At 44.7% G+C, this 19728-nt stretch overlaps 1 protein-coding gene across 2 annotated transcripts in view; it reads left to right on the top strand.

The window, feature by feature from the left end:
- LOC116042875 (forkhead box protein O3-like) overlaps positions 1-15769 on the top strand; it is a 32477-nt gene extending 16708 nt beyond the window's left edge. For both annotated transcript variants that reach the window (XM_031289313.2, XM_031289303.2), the window contains one exon: positions 12144-15769. In XM_031289313.2, the coding sequence (XP_031145173.1) occupies positions 12144-13856 (1713 nt within the window). In that variant the 3' untranslated portion in view covers positions 13857-15769. The remainder of the gene's footprint in view (positions 1-12143) is intronic.
- Positions 15770-19728: the final 3959 nt, after the last annotated feature.

Raw genomic sequence — 19728 nt, 5'->3', positions numbered from 1 at the left:
ATATATATATATATATATATACTGTATGTATAAATATGTATACATATGGTAGGTGTATTAAAACATATATGGTAAGAAGAAAACACTGGTTCCTTAGGAAGAGAAGGAAATTTCAACATCTCGCAACATAAACTGAGAAGATGAAGTATAAAACCTCTCCAAAATATGATAACTTTAATGTTGGACAAAACATTTTCCAAACATTAACTTACAGTTTACATTTAAAACTTAACAAAGACAACAGAATTAGATTTTTTTAAGTTTATTTTGAGGTAAATTGTAAATACTGCAGTGATCCCATGGAGGGACCTGACTGACTAGAAGCACTCATTTATGATCACCAAATGAACTCCAACATCTATAAAGTATCTATAAAAATGAGAGGGCATGTTTTTGATAGCCAACATGTAAAACCTGCAGTTTCATAATGTTCTGAAAGTGCAGTTTAAAGTAAAATGTATGGTAAGCATTATATGACATGACTCTGCTACCTCAATTCTGTCGTCTAATTTTCCATACTCCCATCACTATGCCTCTCCCCAATCCCTTTCCATTCCCATACTTCTTACTGTGAGGCACCTTCCATTTTCCCGCCCTAATCCAACCGATCCAAGCAGAGGCTCTGATCCTGACTGCCGAGGAGAGGTTAGGATTTAGGTCACAGCATCTCACTCCTCTAATTAGATGCTGTGAGTGTATGCATGTCGGTGTATGTATGTGTGTCTGTGTATGCGTCTGCACGCTGGATGCTCTTAATCCGTAGGTGGCCTCTATGGTAATGGAGTCCTGGGAAGACGGGTTAACCCGCATTTCTGTTACTCACCACATGTTATCAAAATGTGTCTGATGTCAGTAGTTGAAATGACGATGAGGAGAATAGTCAGTGATGAAGATGCCGAGGCAAAATTTAACCCAAGGGTGAAAGAACGGGTCAGATTCAGCTATAAAAGATGCATGTGAAGCATTAGCATCCCCAAAGAACAAGCTCCAGTTGAGAAGGCACTTTGGCCTATACACGCCCTGCGATGGAAGCAGGTTAGGATTCAGCCCATCAGTGAGATGTAATTTCAACTTCTCTGTTGAAGTAAGTGGCATGTAAGGGGAAGAAGCGCTTCACCTTGCTCTTTAAAGCCCTGTGGTTTTGTTCCATGCTCTTTCTGAGATGTATCCATGTAGGGGGCGAGGAACGACATTACTGCCTCTGCAGTTTTAATGTCTACTCGTGTTTTTGTTTATCTCAGGATGTGTGTATGCGTTAACATTACCAAGAAATTGACATGTTCATAAAAAAAGCCTTTGTGAGTCATTTTGAAATTTTATACCCAGAAATCTAGCGTGCATCATCTCAGCGGGGTGTGTGCAAAGTGCAAGGGGATAAACAATTAGCATGCACTAGGAGGTGAGAGGATGAAAATGAGGGATCATAGAGAATTTGTGTGTGTGTGTGTGTGTGTGTGTGTGCAGGCATGCGAGCATGAGTCAGGATGTGTGCGTGGGAGAGGGAGTATAAAGAAAGGAAGAGTAGCGCGGGGCTAGTCTTAATTAAGTTTTCAGGAGGCTCTTAAAAGGTCATGGCACGCCTCTGCACCCCCTCACCAACACCACGCCCCGCCGAAAATTCACTTTCCCCCTTCCCTCCCTTCCTGCTCTCCTTCGCTCACTTCCCCGTTGAGATCTATCCAGTCATCAGCCCCCCATCTGTGCACATTAGCCATTCATGAACACACTCATTAGGGTGGGAGTTTGAAGCGATTGTGTTCACTAGTCTGCGGCTGGAGCGTGGCGATTAATATTTCAGCGTCTCCCGTCGAGGAGCTGAGAGCAAGTTTGGCCCTCTAAGGCTAGAGAGAGAGAGAGAGCGATAGAGAGTGCTTCACCCATCCCGTTTCTCCCCCACAACCCCAATAAGCCTTCCTCCTCCCCCCTTCCCCTCTCAGACTCTCTGTCTCTACAACTTACAGTACGTTGCCCCCCTATTTCCATTTATTGCACACACACACACACACACACACACACACACACTCATGATTTGGATTCACATTTACACACACACACACACACACACACACACACACACACACACACACACACACACAAAAGACCCTAACTCAAACTGACTTAATTGGGCTCTTTTTGTTTCAGGAAACAGAAAGAGGAGGGGGAAGGAACAAGGGTGGGAGGAGGGGGAAATCTTGTCTTTCCTTGTCCCCCATCTTTTCATTCCTCTCAGTTGGACAGGGTTTTATTTATTTTTACGCTATCCTTCATCTTCTCTCCTCATGCAGCCACACTGAATTGGTCAAGCTTGGGTTGGGGTGGAAAAGGTTTAGGTGAGTGGCAGGTGGTGTTCTCAACCGTAAATAACCACAAGGAGTTCATTCAGACCAAATCGATACTTTCCCTCATTCATACTGTATACTGGTACTTAAAGTATGAGAATTTGAGGCAGCCAGGAGCATCATGGGTTATCATGCAGTCAATATTTGAAGCACTGTTCCTGAATACAGAACTCACTTTGACCCTATAGGAGGTGAGCGCTCTTCTCTTTGATTTCACAGCAGCCTGCTTCTTAGGCCATGTCCACACTAACATGTTGATCTCTTTGGAAAAAAAAGGAAAGATTTGAAAATGCTGGTTCAGTCATTTGGACACAACATTTAAAGAAAAAAAAACAGTTATATATTCTCATTTATTATTATTTATTTATTGTGAGTTTTAAGGACAATCTCGAGGGATGCGGTCTTTGAATCGACACACATGAGACCACTTTCTTCCTTATTTCTGAGGCCATGAATGCTATTATGGATGAATTTAAAAATCAATTTTCTCAGTTTTTTGTCCTTCCATCTAAATCAAAGTGAGACACACCTGAAGATGAAGTGGATAAATCTGAAAACTGTGATGGATGCTCATAAATGCTACCTATTAAGGTCAATAGTACTTGTGGGCTGCCGCACTAAGATGAAAAAAAAAAACAATATTGTTCTAAAACCATTTAATATAAATTGACAATTTAATCAAATTATTAAAACTTATAATCACAGGGACATTTGTAGGCTAAGATGAGGCGCCTTGGCTGTGTTTGCAGAAGCTTGATAATTTGTCAATCTTGCATTAATGTTTTCAACAGCTCTGTTAACGGGTAGCGTTTATAGCCCTCATTCACAATCAAATCACTATTTTATAGTCTGACAACAGAAACTGAAAGATATGGCATTGACAACATCCGTAGTGTGTGTTTGGCGACAGTGGAACACAAAATAAGGGATCACAGAGTGTGTGAGGTGGCTGAGAGGAGCGTTGCCGGGGAATGTTTTTAACTATCCAAACGCTAATTTAGTGATAAGTAAATGACACTTTCAAATGTGCGTTCTTTATTGGTGGACATAAGATCAAAATGTGATCATAAATAGTGAAACAGCTTGTAGTATGTTCTAAAATAACCTTGCAGGCTATACAGAGGAATGGTTGCAGTTGTGTACTTTGTTATACAGTTGTATTGTATACAGAAAAAGCACATGTACAATGTGCTGCATGTGTGTTTAGCTGTACAGCGCTATGGTTTGAACTGGATAGAGGCTGTCACTGAAGGTCAAGGCTGGTTAGGAAGAGGCACAGTTACAGCGGGAACTGCTTTCATACAGCCTTGAATTAGAGTCTACCACTCTTTCAAGCGGGCCCCCACATTCAAGACCCTCTCCTTTGTTCCCCTAATTCACCCACCTCTGCCCTCTCAGCCCCTCCCTCTGCAGACACACCGACCCCCCCGCCAACTCCGTGCTTTTCATTCTAAGCATGCCATTCTCCATCTTCTTCTCCGTATAGGTGTGCGAATATGTGGGAGTCTATGGACTGTGTGTGAGTAAGTGTGAGTCGGCAGCCTGAAGTGTTGCATGTGGGTAGGCATTCATGGGAAGCAGTGGTTGGTGCGGCGCACACTGATGGCTAATGAAGTTCCTCTGCACCTCATAGCCCTATTAAACTGCTGCCCCCTACCTCTACCCACTTCACCCCCCACCTCTTGCCTTGGTTCTCCCTGAGGGAGAGAGTTGGCAGGGAGCAAGCCGGCTGCTATGGCAACAACAAGGAACCCTCCCTCTCCCACAGGTCTCCTTAGCAACTGGTAGCTTGGCATTGCAGTAATGAGTGTGCCCGGTGTGCCAGGCTTTGTGTCATGTTGGCATGTGTGTGCAATGTACGTGTGTGACAGAGTGAGTGAGTGTGTGTGTGTACATAGGTGTATGTATGCGTGGTGGTTGTTTGTTATAGTTTGCCAATTTAGGTGAGAGTTAAAATGTGTGATGATAAAGAGATGGGGAGCCGCTACTTGGTGATGGTTCTGTGTGTGTGTGTGTGTGTGTGTGTGTGTGTGTGTGTGTGTGTGTGCGTGCGTGCGTGCGTGCTGCAGATGTGTGCCTGTGTTTCTGTCTATTTGTGCATTATTTTTGCTTCATTGTGATTGCGGTCATTCTCTGTACTGTGAAAGTGAAGCAATTAAAGGACGATCCGATGAATTTTGCATGGCTGCCTATGAGTTTCCTGCTCTGCTGAAATTAAATTAAACGCTGCGAATGATGTTTATTAAAGTGTGATCAGAGGTATGCACTGACCTTTAGAATGCGGGAAATGAGATTCTCATTGTTATGAATGAGATTATGTGGAGGCCGAATGTGAAAAAAGCTTGGGCCTGCATTGATTCCATCGTTGGCCGACAGTTTCTTTGTATATTAGCAGAGGGAGGTTTCAATATAATCAAATCCACACTGTGCCTGTTGGCTATTAAATGGACTGATACAGAAATATAGACACACAGGCGCTCACATAAATGCAGATTGACTTGTGCATGCTTGCACACACGCATATCATGCAGATCTTGTAAAAAGAGCCGTAAAATGCCTCTCCAGAAACGTGTTGGTCTTTAACAAAAGCATGGCAAGCCCAGTGGAAAATGTTAGTTTGCTCCCTAGACGAGGTGTGAAGTGCGAGCAGGCGGCCGGCCCCACAGGTGGCCCAGCCCAAACACCTGTTGTGTGAATCCTCAGTGGGAGGGCGCGAGCTCTGCCTACCTTGCATGTCCCAGTGGAAAAACCACACCCATGCTCTCCTGTGGCACGTGCTCACACCCACTCTGAGGCTCCCCCGTTTTGTGCGTGGGCGTCAGACGTGATGCCCAGATTGTGTCCCTTTTGTGCCCACCGGAAACACTCAGCTGTCCATGGCATTAGGCGAGCGGATTTTCCGATCCCCTGTCCGGGTCTCAGATGCTCTACTAATCTGTCAGCATCTATTTTTACCCACAAAAGCTGCGGCAGCCCTTCTCTATCCCACACCCTGCCACCCCGATGCCAACCCTTCCCTTGGCGCCAGGGTGGGCACGGCTGATGACTCGCCAGCCATTGGATGTAATTAGTGCACAGTCAGGCAGGAATCCCCTACCAACTCCATTACACCCCTCTCCACAGCCACTTCCTGATCTGAGGCTACCAGACACACTACCACACACTTGGTTTCCATTTTAAGCCTTTTTATAAATGGCACTCCTGCAGTGTTGTGGAATAATAGGGTCGAATACAGAGCACCTTTCACAGTGCTTGAATCACTCTACTGTGCAAACTCAGTCTATTCAAGTACAATGGCAGCCAAGGGAATGTGCATTTGAATTGTACCTGTACCAGATTTTGTGTTGAGATTAAGTGAAAGTTCTGTTCGTAATAGGACAGCTGTTGGTGAAAAGTCCTTGAGTTACTCCGGCTCACTTTATTCTTTTCCGTAATGATTTTAGAAGAAATGAGAGCTGGAGGTTTTTGACTCTTTCCTGTAAATTGTATTTATTCAACAAGAAATTAGAAATGCTAGCCAATCCTCAGAGACCTCACAGTGATACACTGAGATAGATGCGATTCGTAATCCCAGGTTAATTTCTTCCCCAACAAGGGCAGTAATGTGCCTCGCATACCAATGCAGTCGTGACCACGGCTGTGGAGGCGATGATGGCATGTGGCAGAGAAGTAACTGTTTCTCACCTCCTAATAAAAGAGACTCCTTTTTAATCTTTTCAATTTGATTGCATTCCAAAAACAGGCCTGTCTGGCCCATCTGTCTCTCTTAAAGAAGCCTCCTAAAGGGATTTTAATCATCTGACTCTGGGCTTCTCAGGCAAATAGCTATGTCTCTCTTTCTCACTCACACACACACACACACACACACACACACACTCTCTCTCTCTCTCTCTCTCTCTCTCTCTCTCTCTCTCTCTCTCTCTCTCTCTCTCTCTCTCTCTCAAGCACATACACACAATTTCCAATTTTCTTTCTTGTACTCACTGTCATAGTCTCACTTGTCTTCTCTCACTCTCTGATATCGTCTCAGCTCCATTGTGCCAAATCTGTATAGCCATTAGGCCCTTTAGTCCCTCTTCAAGTCCCCCTCAGACACATAAAATTCCCCCAACCCTGTCCCTATTAATCCACATGGCTCTAAATTCTTTATTTTCCTTCAAAGGGACAACGCGAGCCGTGACATCAATCATGGAAAGCGAATATTTAGCCGGCACTAATTTCCACCAATAGCCTGGAGACAGGCTTAGCTGACAAAACTCATTCCTGTGCTGAACAAAACTGCTTGTGTTGGAACCTCCCCTCCCCCTGATCCCTCCTGCCTTGTGCACAGGCAAAAACAGCATCACAATAAACACAGTTAGTGCTTCTGTTACTCCCCCTTGATTTAGGCTTATCAAATGAATGTGCACCATAGAGGGATACCCTTTGACAATACATAATGGCTCCATTCTGCATGAAATGGTTTGGTAATACCAGTCGAGTGTGGCAAACGGCTTTACCCGGTGCCACTACAAGAACAGCTGCTGTGTTCTTAGCTGGGCAAGCGCACCACGCTGCTTCACCCTTGAGGTTGTTTGAATCGGGTGAGTGGTTTCTTTTTGCTGGTTCCCAGACCCCACTCACAGTCCTTAGTTCATCACTCAGTTCTGTTTGAATGAGTGCACATTTGCCACAAGATGGGTCCTATAAACCGTTTGACCTGTTTCCTCGCCCTTCTGTGTGTGAGCATGTGTGTGGGTGTGTGAGCGGGAAAAACCCTGAGTGGGTTGTGATGGGGGACTAATGGAGGGGGATGGGGCGAGTGGGGGGTATTTTGAGGGCAACCCTTTGTGTGGCATGGAGGGGCCCCTTTCGGTACCTCTATATTCCCACCCTTTACCCCCAGGCCCCTCCACCTGCTGCTGTACCCCCCACCACAGGTTATCTTAGATCAGCCATCGTCAACTGGCAGCCCGCGGGCCAGATCCGGCCTGCCAAAGCTTTTAGTCTGTCCCGCAGAATAATCACGTATTCAGAAAAGGTGAAGAGGAAAAATGCGTTCTGTTATGTAGCATTTCAAGCATTTATAGCAGGTAACATTACACAGGTAGAGCACAAACCCAGCCCCTGTATTTACATTTCTATTCACATGCCGGGATTCTGTACAGCGATGCCCGCGCTCCACACACACAGCTGAGCCGAGGTGTGTGTGCGTTAAAACACGCAGTACCTGACTGGGAACGATACAAAGAGGATTACCAACGGCCGCTGGGGCAGATCAACTCACGCTAGTCTCGTTACTGTAAGTAGGCTACAATTAAACCTTTGTGAGTAAAAAGTCAATACTTATCAATGCACTCACCTGTATAGACAGGCATAAACGTGTAGAAAGCATATTTCAATCTGCTCTGTCTGCTCAGTCCACTCTTGTCCACCGCGCTGTTTTACGCAAACACAGCTCTACTCTGCAAATAGAGAATTTTTACAAACAAGCTAAAACAAAAGCTGTCGGTTTGTAGTCTAACTGTTTCTTAGTTTGCCGGGAATCTTGAAATTTGGACAAATTCTTATGAACTTAACTGCTGGCTGAGCGAACCATCCTCTCCGCTGGAGCAGTAAACCTATGGATGTATTATAAGACCACAACAGATACATGTGGCTACTTAATATGCACGTGAATGACGCGACCATTATGTTTGCGTTCTTCATTCTTGATGATGATGGTTGTATTATTTTGCAACAACATCGTTTCATTGCCAACGAGGCATACATGACGAATGCATAGCCTGCTTATCTGTCCATTCATCATTAAAGGCTTTTCCACGTCAACTTTTCGCTTCAGCCTCTTTGACAGTGACATTCTTACCTGACAACAGCCGTTTCCTTCTGCAAGCATTTTCCACCAATCAGGACGCTGCATTCTACAACCATGTTTCCATAATCACAGACTTTAACCATCACTCCTCAGTGAACTGCCTCCTAGTCTGAGATCTTTTTCTAGTTAAAGAGCTAGTTATCATTATGGAGTTTCCATGTTTTTTAGGAGTTTGCTCACACTAATACATGTAAAAAAAAAAAATAATATATATATATATATATATAGCATTAATTCAGCAAGAAAGTGAACATTTCGAACAAGAATAGGCGTATTAGGTATAAATTCATTTTATTTTCTTTATTTGAAAGTCTGGCCCCCGGAGTGTCTGCTTAGAAAAATTCTGGCCCTTGGAAAAATTTAGTTGATGACCCCTGTCCTAGATGAACCATTGGGCACAACATAACGGCCCCTGCCCCCATATTCATATTATCCCAATGCTACTGCTTGACTGACATCTTGGGAGAGGCAACAGAGGGACGCGTTGGGCACCAAGCCAATTTACACAAGTGGACACAGTCACCTAACTGACAAGCCTGTGGCAGTTTTGACATTGTTGTGCGAACAGTGGGGATATGGCATATTGAGCACCCATATTAGCCTCATAATGCAGGTGGATTGTGTAGTTAGTCAGGCCTTGATGTGTGCTAAGCCTCAGCACTGATAGTCATTAAACTTCATTGATTCCCAACACTAAATAGGCCTTTTCAGTCTGTGAATCAAACCGGGTTTGCATGGAAGAAGGGAGAGGGATTTGGAGTACAATTGATTGGTATTGTAGGATTCAAATGAATGGTTCTTAAAGAGATTATTATGGACAAATTATAGTCTTAGTCCACCTGTGTGTTGTGGAAAAAAGTGTCATAATGTCAGATTTGTTCAAAAAGAGCCTAAGCTTTTAATCTGAGGATAAAGAGGGCTGTCCTGCAACTTGGTATCTACTGTATTGTCTAAATATCTAAATCACCTATTAGGATTTTTAGGCCTTAATGAGAGTTGAACCCAAGCTAATTGTTTTCCTGCTACCAATAGAACCTTCTCCACCTTAATTGGCTTTGATTTGTCCATAAACTCTTACCCTTATCCTCTTTTACTTTATGTCCAAATTAAGCCCTTTTAGCCTGATTAAGTTTGTAGACTGACAATGACGTGGATGTCCCTGATAACAAAACAAAGGAGTCAGACCGCTACGTATGACTCTGTCTGTTCTTTTCAGTATTATGGGACCAGGCAGTGCATCGCTCTGCATAAGCCCAGCCACTGCTTCATTCATTATTTAGAGCCCTCTCCACTAGGCCCATTGTATTAAAGGGGTATGATTTGAATAGGAAGCAGCCTCCTGGACCCAGGCGTGTGATGTGTGTGTTCCTCTCTGTCATTGTATGTTTCTGTGGGCTTCATCCGTCTGCCTCAGCAAGCCAGGGGGCTGAAAGAGAATTTCCATTTTATGAATATTTAATACATAATAAAGTTTTCAATTTTATTCTATTCAACCCGTAGGGGTAAAAATGTGGCAAAGCCAACCCTCAAGGACAAAACACAGAGTAAAGGTAGTTATTTCGATGGAGGCATCAAAAATGTGGTTAACATCAGATCACTTCCTCAAAAATCTACTAAAATTCACAAACATCAGGAATAGTTTAATACCACATCCTATAAGGCGTTTATAGTGTCCCTTTTTTCCCACATTTCAAACCTCCCTTATGCTGTATTACTATTGGATCATAGCATATCCGGGCAGCCCGCTGTGTCCATGGTGACCTGGCATGGCTCTGTGTGAGACACCCAGCTGGGAGTGCCCCTGAATCAACTTGGGATTAGCCCAGGATTGTCTGGGATTACTCGGGGATGGAGGGGGATTAGCAGTGACTGCTTGTTTCGGGGGCGTGAGGGCCATAGACTGGCCAAATTGCCCCTGACTCAGACTAAGGGAACAGCAGGCGGACAGAACCACACCCACAGTGAAACCACCTGCAACCTGAGCTATTCTTAGATCCTAAAACACACAAACAGGATGACAGAGAAAAACATGTGGTGGAAAACTACACAACGGGATGCCAGCAACTAGTGATGATGACGATGATGCCATGGCTGGCCACTGTCCGAAATCTCTCAAATCTCTCTAGCAGGTGGATTCATCAGATAAAGAGGGTTTGGGATGATGACAAATCCATCCAAGTTCAATGGGGCTGCTCTTCCCTCATACAGGGATAAATCGCGATTTGAATCAGACGGGTCACACAGAGTTGCAGCATGAAGTGGTTCAGCTCTCTGAAAGATGCCCCATTTACAACCGACCATGGTGGAATGGCATGAAAGCTTACGTATGTTTTAATTCAGGCATGCACAGGACTGGATGGGAATGATTTGGAGTGGTATGATAGGTGGATGATCCAGCCACAGTGAGACAGGGAGTTGGCGCGGCACGTAGAGAAGCCGTCAGAAGCAGGGAGTGGGCATCCCCTGCGGACCTGCACTGCCAAGATGAAAGGTTGTTTAGTGTTGGAGCATCAGCATCAAACAACCGCCTCCTCTTGCATCCTTTACCCCATCCCCCACTCTCCCTCCATCTCTTTCTCACTCTCTTGACTCTCACCACTATATGATATAGTTCTGCCATGGCACGTTTACCAGGTTGCCATGGTTACCCAATGCCGGAGGTGTCACATTGAGATAACCTAAGGAGGCATTCACAGATCACATGAATTCAGTTCGCCTCCCATTTATGTGTTCTGCGCCGCAATTTGATTCATTTGTTTCCCTGCCGTGCAATTCAGTGTGAATACAAATAATCTGCAACATAATGGAGATGGTGGGAGTGTGAGTACCCCTCGATCTGAAACATCTACTGTCCCAGTATATTTCTAAACCACAGGAGGAGCTTTTGATTTTATATTTTCCTGCATGAGCATCAAAATGCCTCACGCACAACAAAGAGCAGAATTGCAACGACAGACTCTGTTGCACTCCAGGAACCTTCCGCATTCAGCAACCCTTGAGATGTAAATGATAATAAAAAAGCTATATCCTATGAATTACTGAGTCAGTGACTGTACATGCCGGTGTAGAGGATAATGGGAAAGTAATTGGTGACACACTGTGTAATTGAAGGCACAGAGATTGAAAGCAGAAGTGGAAAATGACTGTTGTGTGCAAAGAAGTGTGCGAAATGAGAAGAATACAAAATATGTAGTACTCCGTGGCAAAAGAGAAAGAGGGATTGTGATAAAGACAGAACAAGGGAGGGGAAGGGAGATAGGCAGTGAAGGTAGATGTCGGAGGGTAGGATACATCAATTAGCCTTCCTTGCTCCCGGCTCAATCTTCAGTTACATCCCCCCATTCAAGCTATGAGAGCAGAAGAGACAGGGCTGGCACTAAGCCAGACTGGCACCGACTTCAAACATACAGTACGCCCAACCACAGCAGCTTACATCAGCCCAGCTGAAAGAAGAAGTAGAGGAGGACAGATGGATTGATGGAAATGAAAGTGGGAGGATTGACGTGCATAAGGAGAGTGTCTCAAGACTGAGTCTCAGGTCGTTTCAGGTTGGTTGAGGCTGACAGGGTCGTGCTCCGTGCCAGCTGTAGCTGTCTTCCGAACATGTTTGTGTTTTTGAATATGCTCTCAATGTTCTGACTTTGGTTGACACTGGTTGCATAGAGGGTTGTGTATCCACTTCTGTGTGTTTTGTGTATAATCATAGACGTGGAGCGATCTGATAAATTGGCACATTTTTCTTTGACTGAGCATGTATAGACTGAATGATGTATAAGTAGGTTTGTCAGCATTGTTGATTTCAACAAAATATTTTTTTCCTCTGGAACATTTTATATGAATCTTGTGCACTCAGAAATGCAGTTTGTGTACTAATGATAAGTGATGTGCTCTACATATTACAATTTAAATAGATCTCTCTTTCACTGTGTGTCTGTCTCATCTCTCTGCAGAACTCCATCCGACACAACCTATCCCTCCACACACGTTTTATCAGGGTGCAGAATGAGGGAACAGGGAAGAGTTCCTGGTGGATGCTGAACCCAGATGGAGGAAAGATGGGAAAGTCTCCCCGACGGCGAGCAGTCTCCATGGACAACAGCACTAAATACCTAAAAAGCAAAGGCCGCGTCAGAGGCAAGAGGGTTGGCCGTCCTGGGATAGGAGCAGGCTCTGTTGTGGTTGGGCTCCAGGGCTCCCCTGACCAAGGCAGCCCACCACAGAAAGGCCTTGCAGGAACTGGAGGTGCATCTGGGACAGATGGAGAGTTTGATACTTGGACAGACCTCCATTCCAGGGCTAGTTCATCAGCTTCCACATTGAGTGGGCGTCTGTCACCCATTCTCGCAGAGGGAGAGCCAGAGGAACCCGAGGAGGGGGGCCTGTCTTGTTCCACCTCCCCCCACCTCTACCCCTCACCGACCAGTGCCCGCTCTCCATCCATGGGGGCAGGGAATCTCTGTCCTCCCCTCGAGCAGCTGCCTCAGCTGGCTAACCTGACAGGTGCCATCAGCCTGGATGAGAAGCTGATGGATGATAGTTATCATCACCATCACCCACCGCAGCCGCAACACCAGCAGCATCCAGCTGTTGGCAGACATAAGCACCAAACCCCTGTTTACCACTACAGTTCAGGAGTGAAGGGGCAGAGCCCCTATGGTGCAGGCGTCTATGCAACAGGCATGGGGATGCTGCGCCACCACTCACCCATGCAGACCATTCAGGAGAACAAGCCAGCAAGTTTCTCTGGAACCATGCGGGCATACTCCAGCACCAATGCCCTGCAGAGTCTGCTAACAGGGGGTCCAGCTAGGCAGCAATACTGTTCCAAGGACATGATGCTGGGACAGGAGAGGGAAAGCCATCCTATGATGGGTCAAGCTAGTAATGGAGTAGGCTCCAACCATCACAGCCACCATCCTGGCCACCACAATGGCCACAGACACAATGGACCTCATAGTCACAGCTCAGCTCATAGCCATAACAGAACTCACAGCCATACTAGTAGTCATAATCACAACAATGTCACCAACCACAACTCACCTCACAGCCTCACTCACAACGGTCACAACCTCAGCCAGAGCCATAACCACACACCACCCCGGGCTGTGGCCCTCATTCCACGCGGCAACAGCAATCAGCTGCAGACCTACAACCACAAAGCTCCCTACCTGTACAGCCCCCCATCACATGCCCATCTCCCTGCCTCCACCACCCTCCCCCCAAACCCAGCAGGTATGCTTGGCATGCCCCAGGACTCCTGCCACGTGGCCACCGCCCCACACCCCCGTCACAACCATTACCCCGACCCACAACACCAAGGCATGACTAACGGACCATACCACCATGGCCAGGGGATGGGGAATGGTAGTGTTGGTAGCAACTACCATGGCTATCACCAACCTCACCCCCATGAGAGACTACCAGCTGACCTGGACATTGACATGTTCCACGGTAGCTTGGACTGCGATGTGGAGTCCATCCTCCTCCATGACATTATGGACTCTGGGGAGGAAATGGACTTTAACTTTGACTGCTCCCTAGCCCAGGGGGTGGGCATTGGCATGGGTATGGGCATGGGTGTGACCATGGGCATGGGGATGGGAATGAGCAGTCTGACTGGTCCACAGCAAGCTCATAGCAACCAGAGCTGGGTGCCTGGCTGAAGTCTAGGACAACACATCCTAACCTCTGAACTAAAAGAACTACCCTACCCTAGCACTGTGCTCAACTGTGACATTCCTGACTTGACACAGAGACTATAGGACCAACACTCCCATCCCACTTTGTTGTCTTGACTATTCTTCTCTCACCCTATCCTTTTTTGATTTCCCCCCCCCCCCACATTAGGTTTTTCTTCATATCAGCTATTCTGTGATGACAATCTCTCAGCTGTACTTGCCCAACATCGCTTCTCATCTACCATGAGAACTGAACTCTCAATGCACTTTATTGCAAGTGGGTAACATCTTGCAGTGCAACACATTCACAGAGCAGCTCAGGCAGAGCTTGACATGTTTTGTAGGTTGGCTGCAGTATTTGACGGCAACAAATGAGTAAATTACAAGCTCCGTTGATAGTTAAAGTGTCACATATGGGCATTGAATTAAAATTGGACTCCTTTTCTCATATGCTGTCATTGTCAGTGGTGGGGACAATCTTTGTTTTGAAAAGAAATCGTAGTCGCTTTGTGATTAGATCCTAGGTTTTTCAAGCTTTAGCTCAACACCTTAGATACTGCCAATTCCTTATCATCACTCAATGTACGAAATTTAAAATGTGAATAAATACAATAAATTGTTAAATATAACCCTTATTTGACACTGGTTTGAATGTATTTATACAGAATATTTAAATAGAGACCTGATCTGAAACCAGTTTATCATTTTAATGTTAAAAACTCACAATTCTCATCAGATCCAAATAATTATTTTACACCAGCAATCCTGTTATGTACAGCTACATGCATTTAGTCCTTAGTGCTTTGACTTTTCTATTGGATGTAACATTTTGTCAGTGCCCTTTTGCCTTCTGTTACAGAATATTGTCACTACATCATTAAATGTATTCTATCATTACTGGCTAGCAAGCAATTTGGTGAATTAAAATACCGTATCACCTTGTCTCACCTGGGATTCTCGTGCCAGTTTCTCTCTCTCTCGCTCTCGCTCTCTCTCTCTCTCTCTCTCTCTCTCTCTCTCTCTCTCTCTCTCTCTCTCTCTGCCTGCCAGTGAAGACAAAGTGACCATTCCTCACACCAAGCCATTAATGTGGCTTGATTGAAATTCAGCATCTTGCTTTTAATCTGCAAAGTGATGCGGCAGCAATGCGTCATTATTGAGAATCTAACGCGTTGTCCTCCCATCTCTCAACCCGGCCGTCCGGGCAGCCACTCGCCCCTCCGAATTAATGTGCCAAGAAAGCAAGACAAAACTGTGATTAACGCCAAGTCACTCTGCCTGCTGTCCTGCTCTGAGAAGAGCCAATGTCACTGTCCACTTGCTTGCTCACAGAGGGTACAAAAAGGAAAAGATGGAGACAAGGATAGAACAAAAGTCTGTTGTTGCAGTGGGATCAATCATCAGCCTCAGTTTCCATACTCTTTGGGTGTGTGTGTCTGAAAACAGGTAGTGTAATTGTATTGTAAATCATTTCCAATCTCCAATTTTGTATTCCCCTGTGCCCATGTTTTTCAGAACTTATACCCTGAGCTTCAAATACTCAAATAGGTGCAAATGGAGGGATTTAAGGAGAAAACAATCAGCCAATCTGAGTGGCATGAGTCTATGTCAAACAGGGTTGTAATGCCCCACAGCCATCCACATCCACTTTTGTGTGTTTATTCTGTTGTCTTGTAGTTGTTGTTGTATTGTTCAAATTCTAAGGACCAACAAGGACAGTGCTGAAATACCTATAGTGTAAGGACAATATTAAATGGTGAAATGATATTGGTAGTGCAGTATGACCTTCCTATGCTCCAATACCGTGCACCCCTCCCACACGTGCTCTGCTCAATTGTCTGCGTTTGTGAGTGGGGGAGTCTGAAGCTTGTTTCCTACTGGCCTTGAAAGAGAAAAAAGACCCCTATTCTGTAGTTCCAAGTACCACACACAAAGGAAAAGATGCGGGGGGTAAGGGTGGGGTGGGGGTTATTGTTACAGCCAAAGGTCAAGCACGGCACAGACTATCAGACCCATTATTGAAGTAAATACCTTTATTTCAGGGCTTTTAGTCGCGCTGGTTCGAACTAATCTCCGTGTGGAAAATGCGTGGAATTTTCTAAGCAAATGGGGCTCACAAAGCATTTATGTTATGACCTATGCTACAGACATTTAGCAATGCCCTGCTATTGGAAAGAGAGCTATATATGATGTCTAATTTTCCTATATTTATTTATGAAAGAGATTGGTCTTTGTCACTCCTAAATGTGGTAGTTGTTTGAGTCAACTCCTATCCCCCTCCTCTTTTTTCTTCTTCTGTTTTTTAAGATGTCACTCTCCCTTTGCCCCTTTTCCTGACTTTTATTTTGTACAAAATCTATATATTAAGAATATTGTATAATAGTTTTTAAAATCTCAAAATAATATCAGTTTTGTTGTCTATTTCTTTTTTAAGAGAATGTATCTCATCATCTGGTGACTGTTAAATAAATTAAATTAAAAATAAGTCTCTGTCATTGCATTTTTATGAATCTGACCAGATTGGTTTTTGTTCATGAAAACACAACAAATTGATCTTTTCCTTACAATTCACAGAGTCTGAAGTGGATTCTCCTGAGCTTACTTGTGCTTGCCAGGTGCTATTTCTCTCATGTGCTCGTATACACTATCAGACAAGATGAATGAATGTGGGTTGCTTGTTAATTTATTTCTTTATTGTGTCATTTGTTTCATTTTAATAACATAACTCCTTTCACACATGCAGACAACCCTTCTTGGCAGTCGTGTTTGACCAGGACACCAAGTCGCTGAGTGGGAGGGAGAAAGAGTAGGCTGTATGAATGAAAATGGGAAAAATGTACCTTCACATATGTCGAGAAGCATCAGTGCTAGAGACTGCATGAGAGAGAAAGAGAGAAATAGGGTGAATTTTTCTGTTTGTGTGTGAGAGAGTTCCTGACAGCCAGAGTTGGCAGGATTGGAGTAATGTGTGTGTGTGTGTGTGTGTGTGTGTGTGTGTGTGTGTGTGTGTGTCTGTCTGTCTCATAGCACTTATTTTGGCCCATAAAACGGTATAGGTTGGCCACAGCTGTCCTGGTCCCATTGGAGGCGTTTTCACAGGAGGAGTGTGCAGCGCTACAGCGCCATACTGCCAGGCCCCAGGGGAGCCCCCGCCTCTACACTCACTCAGACATTTGCACAGACACAGAAACACACAACACACATGCACATTCACACACATACATTTGCAAATACCACAAATTCACACATTTACACAAAGAAGCACACAGCGCAGTTATGAAACCATACGCACCAACACGCACACTCAAACAGACATTTCTCACTTAAATGTACAGTTTTAATTGACTCCACTTGGCAAAGCCTCCCTGCAGGGAAAGGAGTGAGAAGTGGAGGGAAAGAGAAAGATGTAGGTGTGGAGGGAGGAAGACAGGCATATATTTAAAGCTAAAGATGTCTGACACAAAAAAAACACCCTTAAAAAGTGTTTTTTGTAAACATTTGTAAGGGTCTGATGAGCTCAAACATGGTCAAGTAAGTTCATAAGATGTTTCATAATTTTACAATTAGACCAAATTGAGTGTGATTGAGTGTAACTGAGACTGAGAGCCTGGCGTGCGGCCAAAGTCTCACTCTTCGCTGCCCATCTCCTGAGAGAGGTAGAGGCTGAGGTAGACAGGAAGGCAGTCCACTCCAGGTGCTGCGCCTCAGGGAGGGTCTGCTCTTCTGTTCCTCATTATCAGAGACAGAGAGAAGCTGTGTTACAGTGTCATTATTCATCCACTCAAGCATCTGGGAGCAGGTCCTTTCTTACTTGGCCCAGTGATATCATTGTAGAGACCGCCCTTGGAGGTAAAGGCTGGCTGGGGATACTGCTAACTGCTAACAGAGAGACCCACCCAGGCAACGCTCCAGGGTACTGATGTCCTTGAGTGCTTATGAGGATTCAGCATTTCTCACTTCCAGGCCGTGCTGAAGTGAAAAACTGCTATATTGCAACAGTTCAGTTGTTCATAGCAAATTAATTCACCAATATTGAAGGGTGGAGTTTGACGTAATGGGTCCACAATAAGACTTTTTCTAAGCTACTGCAGCCACTGTAAAAAAAATGAATTTAATAATCACCATACCACCAGTAACATAACATCATTATAATCAAGTCTATCAACAATGACTTTAAAATGTAACTAAGCTCCACAAATGCAATCAAACTGTGATCTGTGTGTCTTAAAACATAATATTAAAGCTATAGTGCGTATAGTTTCTGTCGCCCCCCATGAGGAATTTTAAGTAATGAACTGTCAGCGTGTCCACATGATACAAGCCTTCCGTGATCGCGCACCGCCCCCACCCCTCCCCCACGCAGTTGCGAGTAGCCAAGGAGGACATGGAGGATAAAAAAACATGATGGACTCTTCAGAAGAGGTAATTATCTTCACTCGATTTTCTGCGCACGAAAGTCGCCGGACATTACAGTCTTCTGAACACAGCCATACTGAGAAATACATAGGGCCAGATGTACTAACGTTTTTGCGCTCACTTCAGGCGTATTTGTTTCGCAACGTGTGCGTAAAAGCATGGCGAGGTATGTACAAACAGGCCGCACTGAGGTAAAAGCGCAGACTGCCTGTCGCGGGAACTGAAAATGGCAAATTGCGCTTTTCCGTGTCATGCATATGCATTCACGGGAGGGTCAAGGGGAAAGTGGGAGTTTCCCATAAAGAGATGGGAGGGGAAGCGTAAAGTGCGCCTAATTATGTATTCCGCGGTATGTACAAAAAACGCCTGTGAAAGCGCGCCTCTATTTTGCGGTGAAAATTCTCCCCCTCTTAAAAGCAGGTGTAAACCTGGAAGGGGGTTTCCTCGCATATGCCTCTTGGTGAAATGGCAGCAGTAATCCAAGCAAGACAAAGACATAGGCCAGGGAGACGAGCTGAAAAAATTCACACTTTTTCAGTTGAGTGAACATGAAATCGTTAAGCGTTACATATTAAGCAGCCATGCAATATTACAGTTACTGGAAGAAATCAAAGATGACATTGAATCTCCGACTCAGCGTTCACATTCCATTCCAGCAGTTGTTAAACTCCTCGCTACATTACAAATATTGGAATCAGGATAATTTCAAACAGTTATAGCATCAGCAGTGGGAATATCGCAGTCTGCACTCAGCCATATCATAGCACCAGTACTTAACGCTTTGCTACAGCGCAATTTACGGCATAGTGGGCGGAGAAAGGCGCTGATTACCCGATGAACTGCAGGTTTGGTAAATACGACGTAAGCTGAAGTATCACAGCGTGCGCTTTCTGCGGGTTGGCCATGACGCTGACAACGCTACATTCGCAAATGTACGTACATCTGGTCCATAGAGTTTTGTGGAGCTGATAGTCTTAATTAGCTTTGTCATTTGGCAATGGCTTAAATGTAACGGACGTTCATTAATATCAAAACGTTACGCACTAAAGCTTTAACGGGGTGATAGAATGATTATATAGGGTATTTCACACTGTTCCTTAAGGTCTCCTAATAGGGTATGTAACATTGGTTGGGCTGAAAATTGCTCGAATGCTATTTTCTGGGTCCTTAACTACCCTGTGAATATGGCCCTATTTGTAACAAGAGCTTTTCTTCCAAATATGGTATGCTCATGAATATTTAGATGAGCTGCACACTGATTGGTTTGAGCGAACCACATACACATCCATTGGAGACTAGACAGCAGGTCTCATATTTCAGACACTGCAAAGTTATACATTGTTTGTCTGCTATTTCGTTATTAAATTCACTTCTGAGACTTTCTGAGACAACTGGTCCGAATGATTGTCTTCGAAAGTGACTCCACAGAGAGGACACCAAA

The sequence above is a fragment of the Sander lucioperca genome, chromosome 10 (genome assembly GCF_008315115.2).
Source record: "Sander lucioperca isolate FBNREF2018 chromosome 10, SLUC_FBN_1.2, whole genome shotgun sequence".
Taxonomy (NCBI): domain Eukaryota; kingdom Metazoa; phylum Chordata; class Actinopteri; order Perciformes; family Percidae; genus Sander; species Sander lucioperca.
Note: the sequence above shows the minus strand (reverse complement) of the source record. Positions and strands in the feature narration are given on the sequence as shown.